This window comes from Pristis pectinata, chromosome 13 (assembly GCF_009764475.1).
Source record: "Pristis pectinata isolate sPriPec2 chromosome 13, sPriPec2.1.pri, whole genome shotgun sequence".
NCBI classification, from domain to species: domain Eukaryota; kingdom Metazoa; phylum Chordata; class Chondrichthyes; order Rhinopristiformes; family Pristidae; genus Pristis; species Pristis pectinata.
Genome location: NC_067417.1, coordinates 37,535,753 through 37,562,475, shown reverse-complemented (window position 1 = coordinate 37,562,475; position 26,723 = coordinate 37,535,753). Strand labels below are relative to the sequence as shown.

Here is a 26,723-nt window from a genome sequence, read left to right as displayed (position 1 = left end):
ATATTCATGAATTAAAAAAATCAATTCTTGAACATTTAAAGCACTGCTTTCTAAGAGTCCAGTATTCTTGTGGAGCTAGTGGTGTCAGAGCAGCACTAATGAATTTCCCAGTGGGTTCACATACTATTGAGGCTGGTAAGAAATAATTTTAACTTTGGTATTTCCAAATGTTTGCAACTGAAACATAAGGATCTCGTTCTCTGTCATACCACTGTAAGTTGTTTCACTTTTATCTTTTTATCTTCTTAATTTTAGAATACAACCTGATCACCTAAAGCCTTTTAATTTTGTCTCTCTTCTTTTTATGGTGCTGGCTTTTTGCACTTCATTCATTCTCTTATATTTTCTCTCACTCCATCTTTCTATTTGTTTTTCACTTGTTCCATTCTTTCTGCTGTGTGGTATTCACAGACTTTCATAACCATTCTCTTACTGTATCTTCTTCTCCATCTCAAAGCCATTTATGTCATGACTTTGCTGTTGTAGAAAACAGCCAAACTCTTCTCTCCTGTTCTCTCTCCATGCTTCAAACGAAAACAGAAAATGCTGGAATTCAGCAACAGGTTAGGCAGCATCTGTGCAAAGAGAAACAGAGTTAATGTTTCAGATTGAATATCCATTGTCACGTAAGATGCTACCTGACCTGCTGAGTGATTTTTTTTTTCTTTTCCCTCTCTCTTGTATTCTCTTTTCGTGCCTTGTGGATGCTTAACTGAACGTGATTTATCTTTGCTTAAGATCTTGGGGGGGTCTTGACAAGGTGGACGTGGAGAGGATGTTTCCTGTTGTGGGAGACTCTACAACAAGGTGTCAATGTTTTAAAAAAAGGAGTCACCCATTTAAAAAAAGACAGATGAGATGATTTCTCTCAGATGCTTGTGAATCTTCCTCAAACAATAATAGACGCAGAGTCTTTTAATATTTTTATGACAGAGGTGGATGGATTCTTGATTAAATGACTGAGAGGTGATTGGGGTAGGTGGAAATGCAGAGTTGAGGTAATGATCGGATCAGGGATGATCTTATTGAATGGCAGAGCAGGATTGAAGGGCCAAGTGGCCTATTCTTATTCTTAAATTGTATATTTGTATGTAAGAGGCAAAAAAGTTGTTTTTTTTTTGTGAAAATTCAAGTTTTTTGTTCCTTTTGCTGCATTTTTCCATTTTTTTAGGAAGTAAGTTTCAATGTTTTGGATGCTGAAAGGCTTGGGCTCTTGAAGTCGGTCGAACATCTGTTAGGTGATGCATTCATACCTATGCTGAAAAACATGAACCAAGGATGGGGACTGCTGAGCAAGCCTGAATCTATGACAGTTAGACAGGGATTTCTCAATTCCCTGGATGGTTTTGTCAGTGCCCTCTCCACAGCACAACACAATCTAGCCAAGGAGGTGAGTTTACTTAAATTTCTTTTCACTGCTATAATATTAAAGGAGTAATTAATACCAGCAATGCAATTTGCTATTCTAACAAGTATGCATGGACAATTTCCATTGTAACTGGATATTAGGAAATGAAGAGGTGAAAAGATCTGGCTACTGGAGGGAGGGGAGATGGGAAGAGAAGAGAACAGGGTGGGAAGAGATCTGTGCCAGTTTGGAGGAGGGGTCTGTGGGGGATGGAGAGTTCAAGTTCATCAGTAATTTCCTAACACAGAGAGTGGATTTGCCACAGGAGATGGTTGAGGTCACAATCATTGCCTATAGCAAGAGAAAAGTGGATAAATATTTGAAAGGTAACACTGGGCAGTTGGCTTTAGCAAAACGTGGTTCATACTTGTGCTGAATGACTTCTCCCTGTGTTACAATTGATCATAGATCTGACTTAGTAGACTAAAGCTATTACACTCATCCTTGGCTGAGTAGCAATTTGATTATGCTCCATTTCTTCTATCTGGCATTGTTCATATTCTGAATTACTGCTAAATTCAAAGGTAACACTGAAAGAGATTTGCTTTCACATATTTTAGGTTCGATTAGAACAATGTGTTTCAGAAGAGCTGAGAAATTGAAATGGCCATCAGATTTTGGGCTGACGCCTCCTGAAACGTTGAAGCAAGCTGAAAAAAGTCTGAAAATTTGGATCAAGCAAATTGAACAGGTCAGGAATGAGAAATTTGAGCACTGGGGCAGATTTCAGCTCTTTTTACACAGACAGGCATGAAAATTTGCAATGAATGCCATCAGCAGTATTTCAGATATCTTATATTGGAGTCACCTGGAGGTCACAATAATGTACTAGATCATCCAATGCCTCCGTGTCTTTGGGACACTAAATATTTTGATATTTTAGGGGGAATTTTACCTTTGGGGAGGAAGCACATGCTTCACCTCTGCTTTCATCCCCTGTCCTGCCCTGTGCAAGAGGATAGTTCCCCTTTTCCTCATCTTCCACCCAACAGTGTTCGCATTCAACAGATAGTCCTCCGTAACTTCCGCCACCTTCAACATGATGCCACCACCAGAAATCTCCTAACCACTCCTCCCATTTCTGATTCCAAAGGGACTGTTCCCTCCATAACTCCCTAGTTCACCTTTTCATCTCCACTAACATCCACTCCCCTTCTGCAACTTCCCATACAACTGCAGGAGATGCAACTTTCCCTGTTCTGATGAAAGATCATTGACTTGAAACCTGAAGCTTCAATTACGTTTCTCTCTCCACACAGAGTCCATGAACCTGCTGAATATTTCTAGCATTTTCTCTTTTTATTTCCTATTTCCAGTGTCTGCAGTTTTTTTGCTTTTCCACATGGCGCCTCCTCTGGCTGTTCATCAGTCCTTACTGAACAGCCTGTCCACAGCAAGTACCCCACAGACTAGGCACCTGAAATAGCATTGACGTGCTACTTAGATGAAAATGACCCTGATTTGTATTTCTTTATGAGGCACTATCCATATCGGGCATGAGTCTCCCTCACACAGGAAAACTGCAACATTAATGTAGCCTGAGGTTGGAACAAATGGCCGAGTCTTGGATTTTGGTGGTCGGAGTGAATTAAAATTCTTCTTTTAGCATCTGCTCCTTTAAACATTGCCTGATTGAATTATAACTAAAACCCAATAATCGTGCAGTTTGTGTGAGCATAAGTGTGCTTGGGGAAATTCTATCTCAATCCCCAGAGCTTGCAGCATGCACAAAAATGGAGGTCACGTGACATGATTGCACTGATGGCATTTGAATGGTGCTTTGCCAACCCTAAGTGGTTTGCGAATGGTGCATTTTTGGAAAACTGGTGCTTGCCTTAAGTGGCTTGAATTCTTTGGTTGACGGGGGCAACATCTTCAAGCTGGATTTTTCCGCGTTTGGTCATCCTTGAGGTCAATGCATTGTTTTAACTTGAACCCCAACCCATAATCCCTGCCATGAAGCTCACCTCCTACACACAATACTCTATGAGGCGCAGGTTGGCTGACTCCATACCTGCCCCATCACATGAGGGTAAATCTTACATAAGATGGCAGTTCCTGACAGAACTGCTTTAAGAACTCCCCAAAGATGGGAGATAAGGCAGCAAGATTCACTCTTCATGCGTCACTGCAGTTGATGCTTGTTTTGTGCGTTGTTAACATCAATAGACTCGGGATTCTTGAACATGCCATACTGGACATGTTGCATGTCAGTCCTCCTGTGGCCTCACACGGACCTGGTGTATATTCCCACAAAGACCACCTTTTTTTTGAGTGTTTCAATAAAGATGGATATGATAAACTGCAGTTTATTTTCGATTAAAATATTAACAGCTATAGTTGTAGCCTGGTTGAGGTTGAAACCAAGTACATTGTTCAAATTCCCCTTCATTCACTTAGGGGGATACAAGGACAGGTGATAATGGAAGTGGAAATGATTCTTATTCTTATGGAAAAATAGTTTTTGCATTATATAAAGTGCAATCTGGCTACTCATTAAACTGTGCAGTATAAATAGACTGAATTCATCTGAATAGAAATTGGCAAGTAGTGTGAAACTATTTTGAGAAATGGCAGTTACTTTCATCCACACATTCACAGAGCAAAAATGAGCTGAGGAATCACTGCAGGGCCATAATGAAATACCTGTGAACCATCTAGGTGTCTAAACAATCACAGGAACTGCTTGTTCAAAGAAGAATTCTTTTGGAAGAAAGAAGCAATTATGTCAAGCAAGATCAACAGTATTTTGGACTTTACAACTATTCTTAAACCTTCTGTTAATATGCATTGTTCCTTGTCTGAGCATTTACCAATAGAGCCATAGAGCAATATAGCATGGATACAGGCCCTTCGGCCCAACAGGTCCATGCTGACCATGGTGCCCACCCAGCTCGTCCCAATTTCCTGCATTCAGCGCATATCCCTCTAAGCCCTGCCCCTCAATGTACCGATCCAAGTGCTCCTTAAATGACACTATTGTACCTGCCTCAACCACTTCCTCTGGCAGCTCGTTCCATATACTCACCACCCTCTGTGTAGAAAAAGTTGCCCCTCAGGTCCCTTTTAAACCTTTCCCCTCTCATCCTAAATATATGCCCCGTAGTTTTGGACTCTCCTACCCTGGGGAAAAGACTGTTACTGTCAACCTTATCTATGCCTCTCATAATTTTAAACACTTCTATGAGGTCACCCCTAATTCTCCTACGTTCCAAGGAATAAAGGCCTAGCCTGGTCAACCTTTCCCAAAACTCAGGCCCTCTAGTCCTGGCAACATCCTCGTAAATCTTTTCTGCACTCTTTACAGTTTAACCACATCTTTCTAATTGCAGGATGACCAAAACTTCACACAGTACACCAAGTGTGGCCTCACCAATGATTTATACAACTGCAACGTAATGTCCCAGCTCCTATACTCAATGCCCTGATTGATGAAGGCCAGTATGCTAAACACCTTTATCACCACCCTGTCTACCTGTGACACTGCTTTCAACAGACTATGCACTTATACTCCTAGGTCCCTCTGTTCCATTACACTCCCTAGCGCCCGTCCATTCATAGTATAAGTCCTACGCTGGTTTGACTTTCCAAAATGCATGACCTCACACTTGCCTGTATTGAAATCCATTTGCCACTCCTAGGCCCACTTCCCTAACTGATCAAGATCCCCCTGTAATCTACGATAACCTTCTTCACTATCAACATTTCCTAATTTTGTGTCATCCACAAACTTACTGATCAAGCCTTGTGCATTCGCATCCTAATCACTTATATAAATAATGAATAACATGGTTCCCAACACCGACCCCTGCGGCACACCACTAGTCACCATCCTCCATTCCAAGAAAGAACCTTTAACCACCATCCTCTGCTTCCTACCTCTGAGCCAATTTTGAATCCAATGTTATTTTAAATATTTTTAAATCATTTTTTGGGATCTAGGCATTGCTGGTAAGGCCAGTATTTATTGTCCATTACTACTTGCTCTTGAGAAGGTGATGGCGAAGCCCCTTCTTGAACCACTGTAATCCTTCTAGTGTTGGAACTCCCACGGTGCTGTAGGGCAGAGTGTTTCAGGATTTAGACCCAGTGACGATGAAGACTGACAATATATTTTGAAATCAGGATTGTGTGTTACTTAGAAGGGAACCTGCAGGTAGTGGTATTCCAATTTTGTCCATCTCTTTCCTGGTGGTAGAGATTGTGAGTTTAGGAGGTGCTATTGGAGTGGGCTAGGTGAGCAACTGCAGTGTACTTTGGAGATGGTACATAACATTGACATTGTGGACTGGTGATATAGGATAAGATCGATGAGGTGCCAATCAAGCAGGCTGCTATTGCCTGGACACTGCGGTGCTGCTTGAAAGTTGTTGGAGCTGCACTCTTCCGGGCAGGTGGACAGCATTTCATTATGCTTTCAGTTGCACCTTGTAAGCGGTGGAAAGGCTTTTGAGATTCAGGAGGGGAGTCGATTGCTACAGGATATTCAGCCTCTGACCTGATCTTGTAGCCAATATTTATGTGGCTGGTCCAGGTGAGATTCTGATCATTGATGACCTCAGGATGTTGATGGTAGTGACCTTGGCGATGGTAATACCATTGAATGTCAAAGATGGGTGGTTCAGAGTCATAAAGATTCAGAGTGGGCGAATGGACGAGTATGTAAAATCGCATTGATGCATGATAAATCTAACTGTTACTTGTTTATCAATGGTTGTTCATTAGGAATTCTAAATAAATGCAGTAAAATATGGAACACCCCTTCAGCAATCTTTTATTGTCTACTGAGAGCTAATCTGCAATCAGTATTGAAATGCCATTCTCTGTGGCCAGTGTTAAAACCTTTCTTTTGCTTGATACGACAACGTTCCTCATGCTTCTGATCTTTTCCTCTCAGGTACTTACTGAGAGTGAGCAGGTGAGGAAGGAAGCTGATGATGTTGGACCACGGGCAGAGCTGGAACACTGGAAGCACTGCCTGACCAGGTTCAATTGCCTGACTCGGGAGATCCGGCGAGCAGATGTTAAAATCGTTCTTGGCATCATCACAGCTGCTAAGTCAAAGCTGTTGAAGGTCTGAAGAAATACATTTATTCTTAGGTGTATATTTTCTTAACAACTATCAAACATTAATTAAACATACTTAAAGTCCATGTTGAATTTCTTCCCTCCCCCTCCACAGCACCCCCCCCCCCCTGCCAAACTTAATGATAACATTTTCAATATAACCTTGGAATTGTACTATGCACTTACTGATAAAACCTTAATGGGCTGGTACAAATTTTTTTTGCCTGGAATTTCTGGGAAGGATACTACTCATCTTCATCTTTACCTCAATAGAAGATTGGCAGATGTGGGTTGTTTATGCTCTTCCTCCTACATTCCAATGTTATGGTGGAAGATTGGAAGAAGTTTGGAAATCTTGCCTCAATTGTCTATTTCAGTAGAGATATTGTGTAAAAGGAAAAGAGAAAAAGCTGGAAACACCCAGTAGGTCAGGCAGCGACTGTGGAAGGAAAATCGGGCTTTGATGAAGTGTCTTTGACCTTAAAGGTTAACTCTCTTTCTCTTTCCACTGATGCTGCCTGACTTGGTGTGTGCCTCCAGTAATTTTTTTTAAAGATTTCCAGCATTTGCAGCTTTTTATTTTTTTGCATCAAAGAATTTTCACACTGATATATAGAAACCAATATCTCTTGCAATGATAGCAGAAGGAGGTCATTTAGCCCATGCTAGCTCCCAAGAGAGCAATCCTATTCGTTCCATTTCTACTTGCCCATCGTCTGCTACATTTCTTTTTGCCATCAATACACGAAGTGGTAAATTATGGCAGCAAATTAACCTATTAGTGTGTGTTTGAGATGTGAGTGGAAACCAGAACACTCAGAGGAAACCCATGTGGTCATGGGTAGAATGTACTAACTCTGCACGGACAGTCATGGTCAAACCCAGGTCTCTGCAGCTATAAGACAAGCACAGACTGCAGTGCCAAAGTTCCACCTTAATTTATTTCTTTTGTTTTCTCATCGTGAAATAACTTGTTTTCTTGGTCATTTGCAGTATTCTTTTTGAGAATTTTTTAAAGTCAGGATTCTCTCACTTAGATCTCAAACAGTTAAAGCTATTATTGACATTGTGGTTCCCTGACAAGAGTAACCAATGGTTTTTCCAAAACCATGCAAGCAGTGAATTTCCTTGGAACTGCTTCCACTCCTCAAGTATTTCTTCACCCAAAGTGCATTGGAAACTCCAACTTTTCCTGCGGTAATAGTGACTGAGCAGAAGCAGTTGGCTCTGAGGAATTTCCCAGTTGTAATCAGATACTTCTTGGAGGTGGTGCTTTAAAGACTTAGACAAATCCTGTTGTTCATAGACATACATTTAACTTCTATTGCATACAATAAATTTGGGTCTATTCCTTGACTTGAGTTGTGGTTTTTACGCATGTGGATGAATTGTTCTGGAAACCATTTTAATTTCCTGTTGCAGGCATGGAAGGAACTGGATAAACGAATTACAAACGTATCTAATGAAGCCAAAGATAATGTGAAATATCTCTACACGCTGGAGCGATTTTGTGACCCTCTTTACAACAACGACCCTGTAAGTCTCTTTAATTTTAATTTAATATTGGTGTTCTGAAAACACCATTTAAAACCACAAGTGAAATATTGATATTCAGTTCAGATTAATGTGTGCTGTTTCCGCCTCTCCCCAGATTGAAATGCTGGATGCCCTTCCAGGACTCCTGAATGCTATTAGGATGATACATGCAATTTCCATGTATTACAATACATCTGAAAAGATGACTTCACTGTTTACCAAGGTAAGAATATTTTTCTGTAAGCAAACATGCAATTCTCTACAATAATACCACTAGAATTGTCTTCATTGCAAATAATTTAGTTTCATTTCTGTACAATGATAGTGCTTTCAATCCAACACTAGAAAAATTCAGCAAAACACAGCAGATGGTGCCTTAAAACAGAGAAAGCAACTCGCCTTTGGAAGTTAATCCTCGGTCAGTTTATGGCACATCTTATAGAAATGTTAACCTATCCCTCTCCTGGGAACAAGGTGAATAACTACAATCTGAGTAAAGAACAGACTTGACGAGAAGCTAGCTGACAGTGTGAATTGTATGTGCAATCATAAAAAGGTGCAGCACAGAAAGAGCCTATTTATATCTGCAACAGCTCTTTGAATTGAATCCATTCTGCAACACACTCTCTAAAATCTTGCAAATGTTTCCTTTTCAAGACAATATCTAATTCCTTTCTGATGGAGAAGAAAAGACTTGTATTTATATCGTGCCTTCCACAGTCTCAGAATATCCTGAAGCACTTTACAGCCAATGGAATGTAGTCACTGTTGAAGTGTAAGAAATGCAGCGCCCTATTTGCACAATGCAAACTCTCATAAAGAACAATCTTATAAGGATCAGATAATCTATTCTATAATTGTTTGATAAGTTTTGGCTGATACACCAAGGTTAACTTTCCTATTCTTCAAAATAGTTCTGTAGACTCTTTCACATCTTCCTGAGAGTAAAGACCTTGGTTTGATGTCTCACTTGCTCTCTCAGTTTATGTACTGGAGAATTACTGTTGATTACTTTTTGAACTCTCTTTGTGTCAATGCATGCCAGGTCAGAACAATTTACTGGTTGAAAGATATTCTCTTCATCTCCCTTCTGGTTCTTTTGTCAATTATCCCATGTCCCCAGGCTCCCAGTGGATGCATTTTATCTTTTATTTCCCTGTCAAAACCCTACTCGTTGCATTAACTTTCTTTTTTTAAAAAAAAAACAAGTTTGTTTAAAAAAAAGACATCTTCATGGCTGAAATCGGTTATTTTTATGAATTTTGCTGTAATAATAATGCTGTAATAACTAGCACTCACTGTTATATTAAATCAAGCAGCAACTTCTGAAGTATGCACATGTGTGGTTAATAATTTAGAAGTTGTCAGACAAAGCCCATTCCTCCACATGATGTGCTATTACAATCCTCCCTAATAGTCTCAACACTGAAATAATTGCAATCACATGAACTTGCTCACTGCACAAAAAATGGCTGGAAGCATAATGGATGGCAGATTAAAGAGTACACCATGAATGCTGCTGAACAATTGTCCTGCCCTTGAACATTTTTAAACATATGTGGGGTCTCATTCTCTCAGATAAAAATCAGTATTGGAGCTTTTAAAAAAAAGTTAAAAATAGTATGTATTTTTTTTAAAGTTCCTTTATCCCATGTATATTTCCTGGTGTTTGCTTTCTGGACGGGATTTAAACCAGACTTACATTTCCTGTGTTGTACATCCAGTTTTGCACTCTGTGGTTTGATGAGACCCTGGCCTGATTGGTGGAAGAGTCTTGCTGTGTTTTGCACTGCTCATGTTCATCATAGATCTGCTGTAGAGGGCTGCATGTTAGAAATGATGCCCAGTGGTGGGAATTCTCCACACCAAAGCCAGGCAGGTCTTTGTGGCCAACTATGATTGAAGGTGATATTGAGCAGTTCTCTTTCCATACTGACCACATATTCAGAACCTGTGAGTTTTGTAATTTCTAAGAGACTTAAGTATTGCCTAACACTTTATAGAATTTTATTTTGAAGGTGAAGGGACAGGCGATTGGCCTTCTCTCATGAATTAAAGATTGATTCAAAATTAAATTTGGACTAATGAATTTTTAAATCTTATTATTTCAGATCACAAACCAAATGATAACTGCATGTAAGGCATATATTACCAATGAAGGAACTGTTACAATATGGGATTTATCTCCAAGCACAATAGTTAGCAAGTTGATGGCCTGTATTAGGCTTAATCAGGTAATTGATAGATTGTAGGACAAACATGTTTGCTGTACTATGCTTCACCCTCAGATGCTGCAAATGGAAAAAGTGCCAGTTTCATTCTTCACATTGCTGGAAGATAAATACCCTATGTCTTCCAAAGGATCCGTGGATTCAGCAGGAATTGACTCAGTGGGAAATTGCTCGAACAGATGTCGACAGTTACAGAAGTCTATTTCTCTGACTGTAGCTATCAATAAACAAGCATATTATTGAAGCAATTTCCCAAGCATTTAAATGACTGAGATGATAATTCAGGCAAATAACAGGTGGTTTTGGCCAAATGTAGGGTTAAAGAATGAGAATTCAAATGTACTGTTCTGGCACCATTATGTCTAAAGAGCTTGGACGTTTCCTGGCCCTTGACCACTATGGACAGTATAACCTATTCCATTTGCCAACAAATTCTATTTTTATGGCAAGTTTTTGAAGATGGTTGACTTTACAATGACAAGCTTTGAATAAATCAACTTTTCCTATGTAGAAGTTGATTTGCATTATTTTGTACAGTATGAATGCTTTCAGTTACTTCCAAGACACAAGACACGCATCATATGATATAAAGTACCATATGTAAAGGAAACTGAAGGAAATTGCTTCAGCAGACACCACTTAGTCTGCAGATAAGTTAGGTCACTTGAAATAAATGAGCAAAGTAAGAAGGAACTTTGTGTTAGCACAGCAAATATTCCAACCTTGGAATATCTCAAAATGTTTTACAGATGTAAATAGAGTAAGGTCAATTTAAATATAGCAGGGTCCCTCAAACAACAATGGGATAAATGATCTGGCAATCTGTTTAACTAATTATAGTTGAGGGAAATATTGGTCAGAACCATGAGAAAATGTCCCTGTTCTTCTTCGTGATGTGTTTTTTTTATTCCCATGTTGGATATGGGTTTACTGGTTCATTCAAAAGACAGGCTCTCCATTAGTGTAGCATTCCCTTAATAGTGCACTAATGTGTTTTCCTGGATTTGTGCTCAGTTCTTGTGTGTGGATTTGAATCCACAATGTTCTGACTTAATGGCAAGAATCCTGCCGCTGAGCTAAGGCTGAAATACTTAGATCTTTCATGCAGCACATAATAAAATGCTGCCATGGCACTGTCTTGTTATAGTGATGGACAAAATAATGCAAATATGCCTTGGGTATAACTTACTAAAGCCAATAAATGTTTGAGTCTACACCTATGGTGTTCTTGATCTGGTAGTTGGGAGCAGCATAGATAACCTTCTGAATATTTGTCATTGCACCAAGGATTGTTTTTGCTTTGTGTCAAGTCACAAGTTTGCAGTTCGGGTGAGCATGCAGCTTATTGATTTATGTGCCTGATTCATCGAGGTGCTGCACCATACATAGCTCTCAATCTGTGTTGTAGAGGAAAAGTAAAATTCAGGTCACATCTTGGGGTGAGCAAAAATTTTCAATAAAGCTGGAAAAATGTATGCTTTTCCTGTTCTGGGAATCTTGTGTACATCTTGAGACTGGGATGCTCATCAAAGTATGGATTTAGGTTAAGCTTTCACAATTAAAACTAGCTGTTGGGGAGTAAAGCAACATGTACATTAGTCTAGACTTAATGAAGGTAGGTTGAAAGGAGTAACAATAATGCTTTGGATGTTAATATGAACAGTTGTTTTTTCCATAAACGTCAGGAATATCAGTCCTGCTATGGTGCTACCAAGCAAAAGATGAAGGAGAACCAGAAGGAAAAAACCTTTGAATTTAGTGAAATCTGCATTTTTGGAAAGTTTGACACATTTGAGAGACGGCTTAGGAAGATTATTAAGATGCTTGAGACTATTAAAGTATATTCCAGCCTGGAGGAATCCACTATTGAGGGGATTGAACAGATAGCAAGCAAATTCCAGGTAAGAAATATAACACTTTGTGTCAGAAACAAAGGAATTTTTATTTCAATGAAAGTTCATCTGGGTTTATACAACAATGCCTAAATTTCTTTTTATTTTTGGCTCATTGTGACATAATTCTGGTTCAAATATTTTTGAAGAGGAATGGGAACTGATGCTTGTTCATTGCGAGTCTATCTGGAATTCATAATAGAATGCTTGTAAGAATCTTGTTTATTGAGGTGTTTTGTGAATTACCTGAGAATCAACCTGGGTTGATTCAAATTTGGTTACCTAGAAATGTATCTGGGATGGTAACTGTAAATGTGCTATACACACAGCCTCTAAAATTTATTAAAGTTGACAGAACAGAACTGAGATATGCTGCAGGTACTGTGCAGCACATTTAACACCATGAACCTGAATTTCCAGGCACATAATGCTTTGCATTTTATAGTAAGGAAACGTATTGGGAGGAAGTTGGATACATTAGATTTATGTTCTCTTTGAGGAGGGGCATTTTGAAAATCCAGTTCACTTACTGTCTTCCATATATTTCAGGTTATTGTATCTGGAATGAAAAAGCAAGATTACAATCTGCTTGACCAGAAAAAGACTACCTTTGATGTGGATTATGAGAATTTCACTACACAGATCAATGACTTGCAGGTTTGTATCCATTTAATGATCTGAATGATAAATCCTAGATTTGTTCTATTTGGCATTATTTGTAGGTCAATGCACATAATAAATGTCGGTTAAATAATTCCCCATTTACCTTTTGAACCATATTTTGAACTTTTCCAGTCTAGATCGATGTGATGAAAATCTATTTATCTGATGCTTGTGAGACTTTCAAGAGAAATGAGTTTCCTAGAGGATCAATTCTACTCTCAAGGCTCATAAGGATGGCCTGTGTGCAAAATTAAAATGTCACATTGATGCATTGGGATTGCATTGAGGTTCATTCTGAGACTTGTGTAGCATTGTGTTAGTTTTGCTTCACGTCTGCCCTTGGTGTACCTGACTTAATGTTGCATCACAAGAAATAGAAGTAAGAGGAGGCCATTTGGCCTTTCATGCTTACTTTGCCATTCAATAAGATGATGGTTAATCTTTTACCTCAGTGCCACTTTTCTGCAGTAATCCCACATTCCTTGATTTCCTTTGATATTTAAAAATATCGTACCATTTGGTATCTCAGGTGGGAAAGGGCTCTGTGGAATAAGAATACTGACACATGTAACTCTGTTGTGAAAATGTATTTGTTTGCTACGAGAAACAGTGCCCAGAAACACAGGATTATCCAGGCACATTGAATATAAGAAAATTGCTTTGGTGGAGGAATCTCCTATAAAGCAACCCACCTAGTCTTCCTCCATTAATGTGAGTAGATAATTGAGAAAGTACCTTTCTAGGCATTTGCTACAACAAACCTGAATTTCTAATTTTAACTGCACCCAGATTATTCATTGTACCTGGCCAGAGAGAGAGGACAAGCATAGAAACATCACTCCTGGCAACTTCACAGCCATCAGATGGAGAAGACTTAGATTCTATCAGATTGGCTCACGGAAATGAAAGGATGGTGTAATAGGCTCCTACAACTTCATATTGAGTTTGAAACCAAATTCTGCAATATTCATCTGATGACTTCAGTCCCCTAAATGTGCTTCATTAACTCTTTGTGTAGGCACCAAGTTACCAGTGTATATTGACGTGTGATCATTTGCATGCAGTTTTGAGTTTTTATTCAAGATAGTCTTCTTGGATTTGACAACTCAAACTTCCTGAGATTGGCTTTCAAAGCTCAAGGTAATTTCAGCATTTTCCAAGGATTGTACAGAAAACCCATGTCATCTGTCCCAAGAATCAGCCTAATAAATGCTGAAATTAATCCAATAGAGTAGCATAATTAGAAGGTTGGGATGAAGTTTTTTTTTGCCACTTGCCTGGCAAGGTGGATAAGATGGTGATTTGGGAGCTCAAAAAGAAACAGGATAAATATACAAATGCATATTATAGCTGCACGTCTAAATTTACTTCGGCAGGCTGAAATCACACAGTTTATGGACATCACTTTTGACAGCATCTCGAGCACTCCAAGGGCCTTGTCACTGTTAGAGAAGTTTGAAAAGTAAGTCTATGTTTGTCAATACAATGTTCAAGTGGCTGTGATGAATCTGTATGCGCCCCAGGTCCTTAATAATAACTGTGAGCATACCTTTGGATTTCTAATTCTGGAATTTGGTTTTGGTAGATGTGAGCTTAAGGACCACGTTGCAAATATTTCAGTGACACTGATTCCAATGTGGTGTTTGACTGGATCCATACTGGAATACTCTAATTCTCTGGTGCTTTTTTCAGTGGCATTTTGCTGTAGTGTGTACTGGCACTGTGTCTCCACCTTTGTTTTTTCTTCTGTTGTGTGTCCTATCCCTCAAATATTGAACCAATTTTGAACGAGTTTAAGTTATAACCAACTTAAGGAAAATGCATTCATAATGAACCCATCCAATTTTGATTGATGTTCATGAGTTTAATCCAAGCACATTACCACCAGTAACATGTTTTTCAGGCTTGGAATACCAGAACTGAGAACAGACAAACAATTTCAGAAAATTCTCCATAGTTACAGTAAAGATATCAACCACGTGTCCCAAATTTACACAAAGGAAAACACTGACCCTCCGATTCCACGCAATTTTCCTCCAGTAGCTGGGAAAATCATATGGGCTCGACAGCTCTTCAGACATATTCAAGAGCCCATGTTGTTGTTTGAGAAGAGGCCTGGCATCCTGCAGAACGAAGATGCAAAAAGGATCATTCGCAGCTACAACAGAATTGCCAGGGTTTTGTTGGAATATGAAGTGCTTTATCACAGAGCCTGGATACAACAGGTAGACCATTGTAACACATTTGTAGTGAGCTTTATTCATAGTTGCTTGTGCAGCATTTATATTCCCTCAAAAAAAATGCAAGTCACATATCTGCGATCATTAAAACAACTTGAGACTGCTTGGTATACAACTGTATTTGCTGCATAACCTTGCACTCATCTAGAAATGTTTTTTCAAGTTTCTGGCTGCATTTTATCATTTGTTCATCCTTTACAAAATAGCTTCCACCTAGTAGCCTTTGTCATCAGCGTGAGACTTAGTTTTAAGCTACCAGTGCAGGCAACTTAGTGTCAGCTTCATTGCTTTGTGTGAAGACCTGTGCACAGTGGAATTAATTTAGAGGTAATTTGGCCATAGAAAACAATATCCACATTTATTTCAGTGGTCAGTAAATTCAATAAGCATTTTAGGATCTCTGCCAGAACGCATTCTAGTTTTGTGAAGGTTTGCATCACAATTGATAAATTGTACAATTTTTGTTCTGGTGATAGTCATAGAATTGGACAGCCTCAGGCTCCTGCCCCACCACTCCCCCTCTCCTCTTCACATTGGCTACATCGCCTCTCCACTATCAGTCCTGATGCAGAGTATTGACGCAGAATGTTGACAATTCCTTCCCCCTCCACAGGTGCTGCTTGACCTGCTGAGCTCCTCCAGCAGTTTGTTTGTTAGTCTAGGTCCCAGCAACTGCAGTCCCTTGTGTCAGGAAAGGATCTCAAAGGATTTGGCTTATCGTTTCCTCGACTGGTTTCCACTTTAGTCACATGGGGATAAATTGACTGCCATCGAATTAGTGCACATGCAGTGTGAGCAATAACTTGTGTTACCAAATAGTGAAAGGAGTAGGACCTTCAGCTCCTCGAGCTAGCGTGGCTGATCTCCAACGCTCCTCCACCTACCTGTCTTAACAACATACCTTTAATACCCCTGCCTAACAAAGATATACAATTTTAGTTTCAAAAGTTCCAAATATGCGGCATTCACAGCCTTTCTGGGGAGAGAATTCTAGATTGCTACCACACTTTATGTGTATGTGTGTCTTCAAACTTTCTTCTTTTAATGGCCTAATTTTAATGTCATCATTATGTGGCATCATATTCCATTGTTTCCATATTTCCTTATGACACAGAAGGAGGCTATTCGGCCCATCAAGTCTGTGCCACCTCGCAGAGCAATTGCACTTTCCCTGTAATCTATTCTTCCCGTATTCCGTTCATCTCTCCCCAGATTCTACCACTCACTTACACACTAAGGGCAATTTGCAGTGGCTGATTATTCTGCACATCTCAGGGACATGGGAGGGAACTGAAGTACCTGGAGGAACTCTACACAGCCACAGGGAGAATAAGTAAACGCCACACATGCAGTGCTGGAGGCCAGGATTGAACCTGGGTCGCTGGAGCTGTGAGGCAGCATCTCCAGTAGCTCTGCCTCTCTACTGCCCTGTGCCCTGGATTCCCCCACCAGAGGAAATCATTTCTCTCGCTCTGTATCCATCTGCCATTTAACACTTGCAACACCCCAGATAGATTACTTTTAAATCTTCTATCCTCAAAGTTTATAAGATCAATATTATTCTCTGTATTCTTATTTCTGTGTGCGGATTGCTGAAATGTCATTTGACTTTTGTCCACGTTCCTAAAATGGTTTCTTTCTTATTTGCTCATGATCACAAATGTACTTTTTCACAGACTATTCAGATTTATCTCTTACACCTACAGTACAAATGTAGAAATGTGTCCTTCCTGGCATACTGCATGTTATTTATGCAGAAAGAGGGAAATGCCACTCCAGTATCTTAAGTTATTGATCACATTGTTTTCCAACTTCCTGATACTGGAGGATGAGACCAAGTAGGGCAAAGGCAGTAAGTTATTCTAATGTTATCTGGACTCTAAAGGCTATGCTTTTAGTTAATACTGTACAGCAGACTGACTTCATGGTATTTATATGCAATATTATGAGAGATGAAATCAAGGAAATTATCATTGAAATATTTCTTGCTACTGTAACTGCAGTTGTAGAATGTAAAGATGAGCCATAGATACCTGTATAGTATTGAGATTTATTTCAGAGCCAAAGAAGATCCCCTTGGTGAGTTGAATCAGAAATAGGATTGCACGTAAATGTACACGTAAATGAATGCATTTTTATTTCCAATCTTGTTTCAGATTGAAACTGTCCAGTTTGGTCTTCAAGCGTCTTTACTGGTTAAGCATCCTGACACTGGAGAGATGTTTGTGAACTTTGACCCTCATCTTTCAGTTCTGATGAGAGAGGCAGAATGCATGGTTCGAATGGGTTTGGAGATCCCTAATAATGCTAAAGCACTTCTACAAAAACAGGCTATGCTGAAAAAGATGTACAATAAGCTGCAGGTATTACTGGTTACTTTGAAAGTGGCAGAATGATATCGTAGAGGAATATGCTGCTTGAACAGTTTGAATTACAACATGGTATATAGATGAACAAAGCTGTGCAAACCTATTGTTCCAGCAGACACACATCATTAGTTTTATGGTGCTTTATGAAAATTTTGTCCTTTTCTGTAATCAATTTATTTTGTTTGACAGAGTCTAGGTGTTGGTTGATTCATCTGCACTTTAAAATACCTGCTGTACATCAAAGAAAAAGTCAAATTATGAGAGAAAGCCTCACAATATAAAGGAAATCATAGAAAAGTAAAGCCAATTTGAATTTCAAGGCCCAGAGCCAGTCGATGAAACCCACATTTGATCTATTGGTGTCTTGGGATGAGTCTTGTTAACATATTGAGTGAGGACAAAAATTGGAGACCTGACGTAAATACAGGAAATGTCCAGAATAATGGACTGGTTTATAATTCAGTCACTTCTGTTGTGAAATTACACCTGGAATTTTATCTTTCTCAATGAGATGCTAATTAATCTGCTGTGCATTTCTGTTGCTTTCTGTCTTTCTGATAAGTCATGCACCATGTGTTCCTGAGCCACTTCACTTGTGAGTTTTCACGTAGTTTTACTTTACTTGTGTGCTGTTGTGTTTACGTTGTGATACTTCCCTAATCTTGAAAATTGGTCTTAGTGTTCTAACTGTTTAGAGATAGGATCTGATGTCTTAAAAATATGGCATCTGACAATTAATATAGTGGACATTTGTAAGTGTTCAAGAAGGTGACCATGGTAAACAATATTAAATAAGAAAGAAAAAACTTTGATCATTGATATTACACTGTAACTTTTTGTCACTCAGTAATTATATGCACTGGGTGAGTCTGCCTGTCTGGACTTGACATCAGTACAGTGGCACGCTCTGATTGACAGTTGTTCACAGTATTTCCCTGGCAGGTGATTTGCAGCAGTAGAAGGTAAAATGCTAATACACTAGCTCACAGGTTCCAAATCTGACTTCATTAAAATCAAATCTCAAAAGGGATTGCTGACTATCATGACATAAACCTTTAATATGTGTATTACTTATTGAAGAAAGTTCTTCTTTCAATACATATCAAGTCAAGTCGAGTTTATTGTGATATGCACAAGTACAGTGAGGTACAGGTGCATTGAAAAACTTGCTTGCAGCAGAACCATGGGCACATAGATTCAGACAACATAGAAGTTATCAAACATAAGTTATTCAAGACAGTGGAAAAAAAAGCTGTGTAAAACAAGACAGTGGTGTAAAAAAAAAAATCCAAGACCGTGGTAGTTCAAGAGGTGGTTCATAGTATTCCGTTGCTGAGGTAGGGTTGAGATTAAGAATTCATGGCATGCGTAGTGGATATTCAACTTTGGATTGCTTGCTTATGTGTGTTTAACATGCCTGAACCCAAGAGATATCACTCCTGGACAATACACATTTGCCTCACAGCTGTAACATTGGACCCAATATGCAAAGAAAAAACAATGAAAAGGAAGGCAGGCTTTTAGAGAAGGAAGCGGACCCATATGAGCTTTCCTTAAGGCAATGGACCTTATCTATTATCACTGTCTGGGAGTCTAACACATTGATGAATTCAGCACTGGTGCTGTGACGGGCCAATTTTCTGAGCATTATACATGTAAGACCACCTACAGTTTTTGTGGTGAAGTTAAACAAAATTAATCTGATCCTCTTGCTAGGTGTGTGCCTTTGCTGCTGTTGTCTCTTATCCGACATCAGAGAAGCTGGGTACCTACTCCCTTCTCGATCCCAGCTTTTCTCACAGAATTTGCTCCCCGGCCTCGCCAATACTTCTAGGAATGGTTCCCAGTGAGAACAGCTATTTTAAGCAGCAGGATAAATGGTTATACAGTTAGTTAGGTGCACTTAGGTACAACTTGGAGGTGCTCTCAGAACAATTAAGAAGCCTTTGGAAGAGCATTTGAATCACCAAGGGATAGTAGGCTGTAGAGCAAGTGCTGAGAAACGGGATAATGTAGAAAGGTACTTGATGGTCTGCATGGATGTGGTTGGCTTAATGGCTTGTTTCTGTGCTGTATGTTCAGGCATGACTCCCGAAATTCCTCACGGTTAATTTGTGCGATCACGCTAAAGATTTGCAAATTGCGTTATATATATGCACAATGTTTTGTACAAAAATCACTCTCATGAGTCCCAGATCAAACTGGTACTGGTCCTCTGCTTAAACCATTTTATCATGTGTTTTTATAGGGAATTCAATTTTGAGGCTGATCTATCTAAAAACAAACCCCTATGTTTTCAATAGTTTATTGTAAATTCTTTTTAAATGTTTTCCATAAAATAGAAATCTAGATTAGAAATGCATGTAAAACTTAATTAAATGAGCCATGTGCAGGTGTATTCAGATATTTATTACTGGTCCTTATAGGTAGTTCTATATGTTTGCAAATCTGAGAATGAGCATACAAAAGAAAAATTAAACCAAAACTGCAGATGTTGGAAATCTGAAACAAAAGATGAAAATTCTGGAAACACACAACAGGTTAGGCAGCATCTGTGGAAACAGGAACAGAGTTAATACTTCAAGTTGGAAACTGTTCATTAGCATTTTCTGTTTTTGGTTCATGAACATGCAAGTGGCTCAGTCATCAGTGGAAAATGACTGATGTTATTTTTGGGGAAACTTCATACATTTGTATCAAATTTCTTTACTTATTGGAATGGAGGCATTAACTTGGGGGTAGGCCCTTCTGTTCCTCGTGCTAACTTGGCCGTTCAGTAAGATTATGATTGATCTTTCATCTCCGCTCTACTTCCCTGCACTAACCACATATACCTTGATTTCCCCTAATGTCTAAAACATCTCCATTTAAACAGTGGATAAATTAGTAATTTTGTGACGATCATTACAGTGGCTTGTTCAAGAATTCAATTTAATTCATGTGTTTTGAAGTTCATGGTTTGGACCGATTTGTAACTTTGTAACCTATGTCTGGATATACTGCAACTGATAATGACACTGGAAAGCAAAATCAGGCAAAATATTCCCTCTTTAGCACTGAAGTTCCTTACCTGGATGAGGGACAAAATTAGATCAATATGTAAATAGAGACGTGCATTGATTTTATTATGTCTGTCTGTCACACCTAAACCATTTAAGCTATATTCTTCTGTTACTGTCAACGAAATTACTGCTGCTTGAGTGTTCCTGATATCAGTTGCATTTAAAGTGTGATTCTACCAATTGGTATCCTTAGAAGACTTTTGTCTTCTGAAAGTATCTAAGGAATATAAACTGCTGTGATGTTATTTTTTTCTATTAAAATAAAATAATGAATTAAAGATCCTAATGTTCTTTGTGATATTTTCAGCTATTACTAGAAGAAAACTCCGGAGTACGTGGAAGAATTAAGCCAGTTTATGAAACCCTCATTGCACCACATGTGCATGAGATTGATGAAGCTTTTCAGCCAGGTCTTGTGACACTAAACTGGACATCATTAAACAATGACCATTTTGTAGATAAGGTGTATGCAAAATTAGGTAATGAATTCTGTTCCAAATAATAACAGTTATGTTACATGAGATATAAAGGGTTTATTTTATATCTGTCTGTTTTGATTCAATGGGGATCTTCTCTTAATCAGAAAGTCACAGTTCAAGTCCCACTCCAAACATTTGAGCATCATGATCTCGCTGATGGTCCAGTGCAGTGCTGAGAGAGTGCTGCTCTATTTTTGGAAATGCCTTTCTTTTTTTGTTTAAGATGTTTTATCAAGGCTCCATCTGCACTTTCAGGTGGATGCAAAAAATCCCAGCATACTATTTCATAGAAACAGATAATTTAACTCTGCTATCCTGTCCAATATTTCCCTCTCAACCAACAATATTAGAAGGGATAATCTGGTCACTCATTTTGCTCATTGTGGAAGCTTGCTGTCCACAATTTGGCCCCTGAATTTTGGAGATTACAACTATGGCTACACTTAAGGAATATTAAGGAATAATTCATAAGCTCCAGCACACTTCTTTTCCTGAAAGGGGTGTGAAAAGTACAAATATGAATGTAAGTTTTTCTGATTTTGAATGCCAGGATAAAATGTGCAATAATGTCTCAGCCATCCACTAAATACCTAGAAGTGAATAGAATGAAAAGGAGAATGCCTCAAGTGGTACTGTCCTCCGAATTCATGGACCCAAGTTGTTAAATGGAAGTAGAAAGATATCTGGTAGTTTTCCAATATTTTCAAGCACTGTGTTTTGAAATGACGGAACAGCATGAAAGCATAAATTCCAATATTTTGAAGGATTTTTGTCCCTTTGTTTTAATTGCCCCTATGTTTCTGCTCCATAGGAGAAATCGATTTGCTGATACACAGAATAAATGAACCTTGTGGAATATCGTATAGAGCGGATCCTGTGGGATATGAGTACCGTATCACTTGTGAATTTCCCGAGGAACAACCGTGGACGTGTGAGGAGTTTTTAAGACACACACAGGTGCTGCATAATATTATTATCCAGGGTCTTATTGAACAAAGCCCAGAGGTGAAACTGTATGAATTTATATTCCATAATGTAATTTACCTTCTTGTTACCCTGCTTATAGACCTATATTGTTAAAGCTGTAAAAAATACACAGTTAAGAGTTGTCCATTTACCATTAATGAGTAGAAAATCTCATGTTTCCTTCTGTCCTCCAAAACCAATTGCTCTGTATTATTGCCAGTGTCCTTTGAAATTTCCTGCTGCAACCAATGTCATGCAAAGCAGGCCAATCATCACCACTTCATGAACGGTTAGTTCCCATAGTATGTCCACATTTATGGGAATTAACTGTTTATAAAGTGGCTGCTTTGAATACTCGTAGCAACAGGCATTCCTACCTTCAGGATTTGTGGGATAATCCAGATGATTCTGCCATCTGATGGTTTATAAATGCAAGTCATTTCCTAATAACAACTTGAATTTAAACGGCCACCTTTAATATCAAAATAAAGAGGCAAAAATCCAAACACATTTCACAGAAATGAGCCAAAAAAAATCAGTGGATTAGTGGATTGTACAGAAAAAGAGGAAGTGGAGAGTCTGGGATACTTAGGGATTTCTGGAATGTAATGGTATGTGAAGGGTCGGGATGAGGATTACATTCAATGTGTTAAAAGACCAGAGTCATAGGAGAGCCCTGGCAATTGTTGAAAATATATCATGCAGAAATATTGTGGAAATTACTCAATTCACACACTTTCTCTCTCTTTTTTCACTTTATGTTGACATAGTTGTACTCAGTGAATGCACATATATTGTTAACAAATATATTTTAGAAGGAAATGAAACAACCTTAAATATCAGTGCCATCTATTTCTAACAGGATATCTGCACCAAAGGGAGCTCAGTCATTGCAATGTAAGAGTATGCTGGTGGAAGCAGCAACCAATGAACTCATTAATATGCTATATGATGTGGATTCCGATGATGAAAATGACATAGAAAGGTACGGAAACTACTGGAAAAGAACCTCATACCTGTTCTCCTCATAAGGATTAATATTCCCATATCGTTGATTCACATTTTATTATTTACACATTTATATTTTCATATTAATATGAAAATAAATTTGGTAGCTACACCTGAAGTTCACAGGTTGGTCGCAGTCACATATGAATATTCCCTCTTGTTGCTATTGATGAGAATGGTGGAGTATGTTGCAGGAGATTAGGTCGGATACAGAGTCATTCATCTGATACCAAACATAATTTAATGAAAGTGACATTATTGGATTGTATGATTTGGCATTAGGAATTTACCAGATTTTTTAAAAATGGTTTATCATGTAGAATATTATAAACCTCCTTGCATTTAACTTTAATTTTACCGTTTTGACATGATTGCCAAAATATATTGAATAAAACTCCCTTCTGACTGTTTTGATTTTGCTGGGGACTTGCCAATAATGATGATAATGCTACAAAGCGTAATAATGATATTGGCAAGCAAGGAATCACTGGAAAAGTAAACCCATTTATGTAAGAGGATGAATTATGACATCTGATATTTTGAAACTTTTGATTGCCAGGAAGGAGACAGGAGAATTTTACTATGATTTTAATTTTCCCATTTATGATAACCGTGATATTTGGTGCTCATCACACATAGAAACTTCATCGTCACCCTGCATTTGAGAACCAACTCCTCCACTCAGACGAAATTGTCAGACTGCTTGCCTAAAATCCAGTTTTAGACGGAAGATATGTACTCCAACCTATTTTTAGGGAAGACTTAAGCCACTGTCTTTGGTATCCACCGCCAATGTTGTACCCCAGTAACTGGCTCCATCTTTCCCTTTGGGAATGTTGAATCTGAGGAGACCCTGTTTACAATCTTCATGTCACATTTGACCATAGATGAGTTGCCTGAGACATTTCATGTTCATCACTATGATTGCATATTTTTACGCAATGCAGCTCACCCTACCTCTGCCTCAGCTCATCTGCTGCTGGAAACCCTCAGCCATATCTTTATTTCCACTACACTTGACAACTTCAGTTCATTCCTGGCTGGCCATTACCTCACTTCTATAAATGAGATCAGCCAAAACTCTGCTGCTCATGCTCTAACTTGCGCTAAGTTCTACTCACTCCTCATACATCATACTTCATAAGCATCTGTTAAGGTAATGATCTGTCTTAAAATTTCAAACCCTTTTGCGGCCATTGCCATCCCTATTTCTCTTATCTCTTCCAGTCTTCTAACTCCAGACATCTCCTTCTTCCAGTTTTCTTAAGCATCCCTCAGTATAAACCCTTAACTTATGATGGCTTTGGTTTTGGCTGTTCAAGATGTTAAGCTCTTGAATTTCCTTCCTAAATCTCTTTGCCTCTCTATCTCTTTCTCCTGTAAGCTGGTCTTTAAAACCTATATCTCTGGCTGAGCTTTTGGTCACATGGTCCTTATGTGACTCAGTATCAATTTTTGTTTGCATACCTTGGAATGTATTTGCTGTGTTAAGAGTGGTATATAATGGAAATTATAGTTGGATTTGAAGAATAGGAGATTTGTATTAATTTAACTGGTAATAATTACATTTTACCCTTCATGACAGAAACCAAAGAAACAAAAACATCTCTGCAGTCCAGAGTAGTCTTTTGCCCAGATGCTCGTTCAACCTCGGCAGCAAAGATTCTACAAGACCCCAATTTTCTGAAGCAAGAGGCAAAAGAATTACTCACTCACTTCAGCTATCGTAACCTGGAAGCTCTCATTAAGGTTATCCGCAATGCCCTGGAGATGCTGAGAAAATGCATGCAGACTTCATCCGTGGTCCATTATCAGGGTACGAATCTGAAGTCCATCATTTATACTTCATAGTGTCTAACAATATTCTCTTGTCAGCTTGCAGAGTATAATTATTTTTTTAATGTGAATAGTTCAGTTAGTTAGGCACTCACTAATGCAAGGTGTAAAACACTGAAGGTTGAATTAGTGAGTTGGAAAGTGTGGCATTAAAGATTGTTTATCCAGAATTGTTGGAAGTTATAATTGGGGCTGACTGTTAAAAACAGTTGGAAGAAATACTAGATTTGAACAGGCAGGACTGATGGTTTGAAACCAGTCTTGACTATCATTAAATTGTCTTCATTTTGTGGGTTTCTCTGGCTCCCTGGATGGAACACCTCATAGTGGTTGTGTGCTCAATTTGAGGGTGAGGAAGATTTGCTTCCTCATAGAAGTGTCCTCATTACAAATGGTTGGGAAGCTGTCAGAAATGGTGGTGAATTATACAGCCTGCCCATAGCTAGCTGGTTAAGAAAGTTGCGCTGAGTTTGGTGTTTATGAACTTCTATGGAATTGGTGTGGTCGTTATAGATTTTAGCAATAATCATGATGATAGTATATTTTGATTACTTGCACCTGCTGTATTTGAATTCATTCCACTCCTTTGGAAAGATGCAGGCAGAATTTTGCAGACCAAATAACAAAATAGCATTTATTTTAGTGATATAAAGTCAATACTTGGATTTGTTGGAGTTATCTAAATTATGATTCAGAACAATCTATTTGCATAGATGCTTGTAAGGGATGGATATTCAACACTAATTTGAACAGAATTGTATTGCTATGTGAGATTGAACCATAATAAATACAGGAAATATTTAATTAAATCACTGATTGCCATTGTCCTATTAATTAGAATCTACAGTATACTTTCAAGTTGGTATGAATTCAGAAAGGCCAGCTGTCATAAAAAGTATAAAGGAGACAAATAGTATTAATGCTGTTTATTAACATTTATTTTGTTCTCAAGACATTGACACAATCTTAGAGCTATTTTACTCCACATAACTGTGAACTAAACAGCTCTCTAGCTAATTTATTCCAGTGCAGCTGTGACACTGATATCTAAGCAGCAATTGCCCAGTATCTTGCATCCACATACAGCACGATTAATGTAACCCACCCCTTCTGCTTCCTCCAAATCATAAGCAAGATAATGGAAAGTCATCAGAAGTACCATCAACTAATACCTATTCACTAATATCATGCTCAAGTCAGGCTCCCCCAGAAACACCCATCTTCTGACCTCATCATAGCCCTGAGTCACAGCAATGCACTAGATTTAACTAGACATCACCGACTAAACCCAAGATCTTTATCAGCTGCTAGAAGGATAATAATATATTTAATGGGAACACTATCTCCTCTGATCTTCACTCCAAGTCGCACACTATCACTTGTGTATCTTTTCATTGTTTCTTCGTTGTTGTTGAGCCAATACACTGTCTTCCCTACTTTGTGAGAAAACCATCAGTGGTGAAAAAGTAGAAGCAAATCAATAGGAATTTACATAAGGGAACTGGATAAATAGTGGAAAATATTTTGGCAACATGTAAGAAAGAGCCAGGGAGTGGGAATGATACTTTCAGTGAGCTAGCATTGATATAATATGCTGAATGGCCAACTTCTCTGATGTACAGTTCCATTAACACAAGAACTGAATCTGTTCAAGAAAAAGGTTCATCACCAGTTTTTTTGGATCAACTGGGGACTGGCAATAAATATGGCTTTGGCAGCTCTGCCTCCAGCCCATAAACTAATTAGTATGGAATTAATCTCAAAATATATTATCAGTAAAGTCAAGTTTATTGTCATATGCACAAGTACATGTATGCACAGGTGCAATGAAAAATTTACGTGCAGCAGCATCACTGTCACATAGCATCACATAAGGAGCATCTATTCAGTGTATCTGTGTTCTCTCATGAAGAAATACAAATTCTAACATATTCTTCAAAATCAATTTATGAAGTAAGTTTGTGTA

The 26,723-nt window shown here is 38.5% G+C and overlaps 1 protein-coding gene across 1 annotated transcript in view; it reads left to right on the top strand.

The window, feature by feature from the left end:
* The window catches only part of LOC127577482 (dynein axonemal heavy chain 5-like), a 146,682-nt gene that overhangs the window by 12,764 nt on the left and 107,195 nt on the right, over positions 1-26,723 (top strand). The window contains 19 exon segments of the mRNA XM_052028706.1: positions 1,172-1,390; positions 1,969-2,002; positions 2,005-2,099; positions 6,306-6,482; positions 7,898-8,011; positions 8,127-8,234; positions 10,123-10,245; positions 11,928-12,143; positions 12,684-12,791; positions 14,174-14,259; positions 14,701-15,022; positions 17,194-17,400; positions 20,776-20,947; positions 21,759-21,793; positions 21,795-21,843; positions 21,846-21,960; positions 22,776-22,898; positions 23,481-23,533; positions 24,507-24,737. Of these exon segments, the coding sequence (XP_051884666.1) occupies positions 1,172-1,390; positions 1,969-2,002; positions 2,005-2,099; positions 6,306-6,482; positions 7,898-8,011; positions 8,127-8,234; positions 10,123-10,245; positions 11,928-12,143; positions 12,684-12,791; positions 14,174-14,259; positions 14,701-15,022; positions 17,194-17,400; positions 20,776-20,947; positions 21,759-21,793; positions 21,795-21,843; positions 21,846-21,960; positions 22,776-22,898; positions 23,481-23,533; positions 24,507-24,737 (2,587 nt within the window).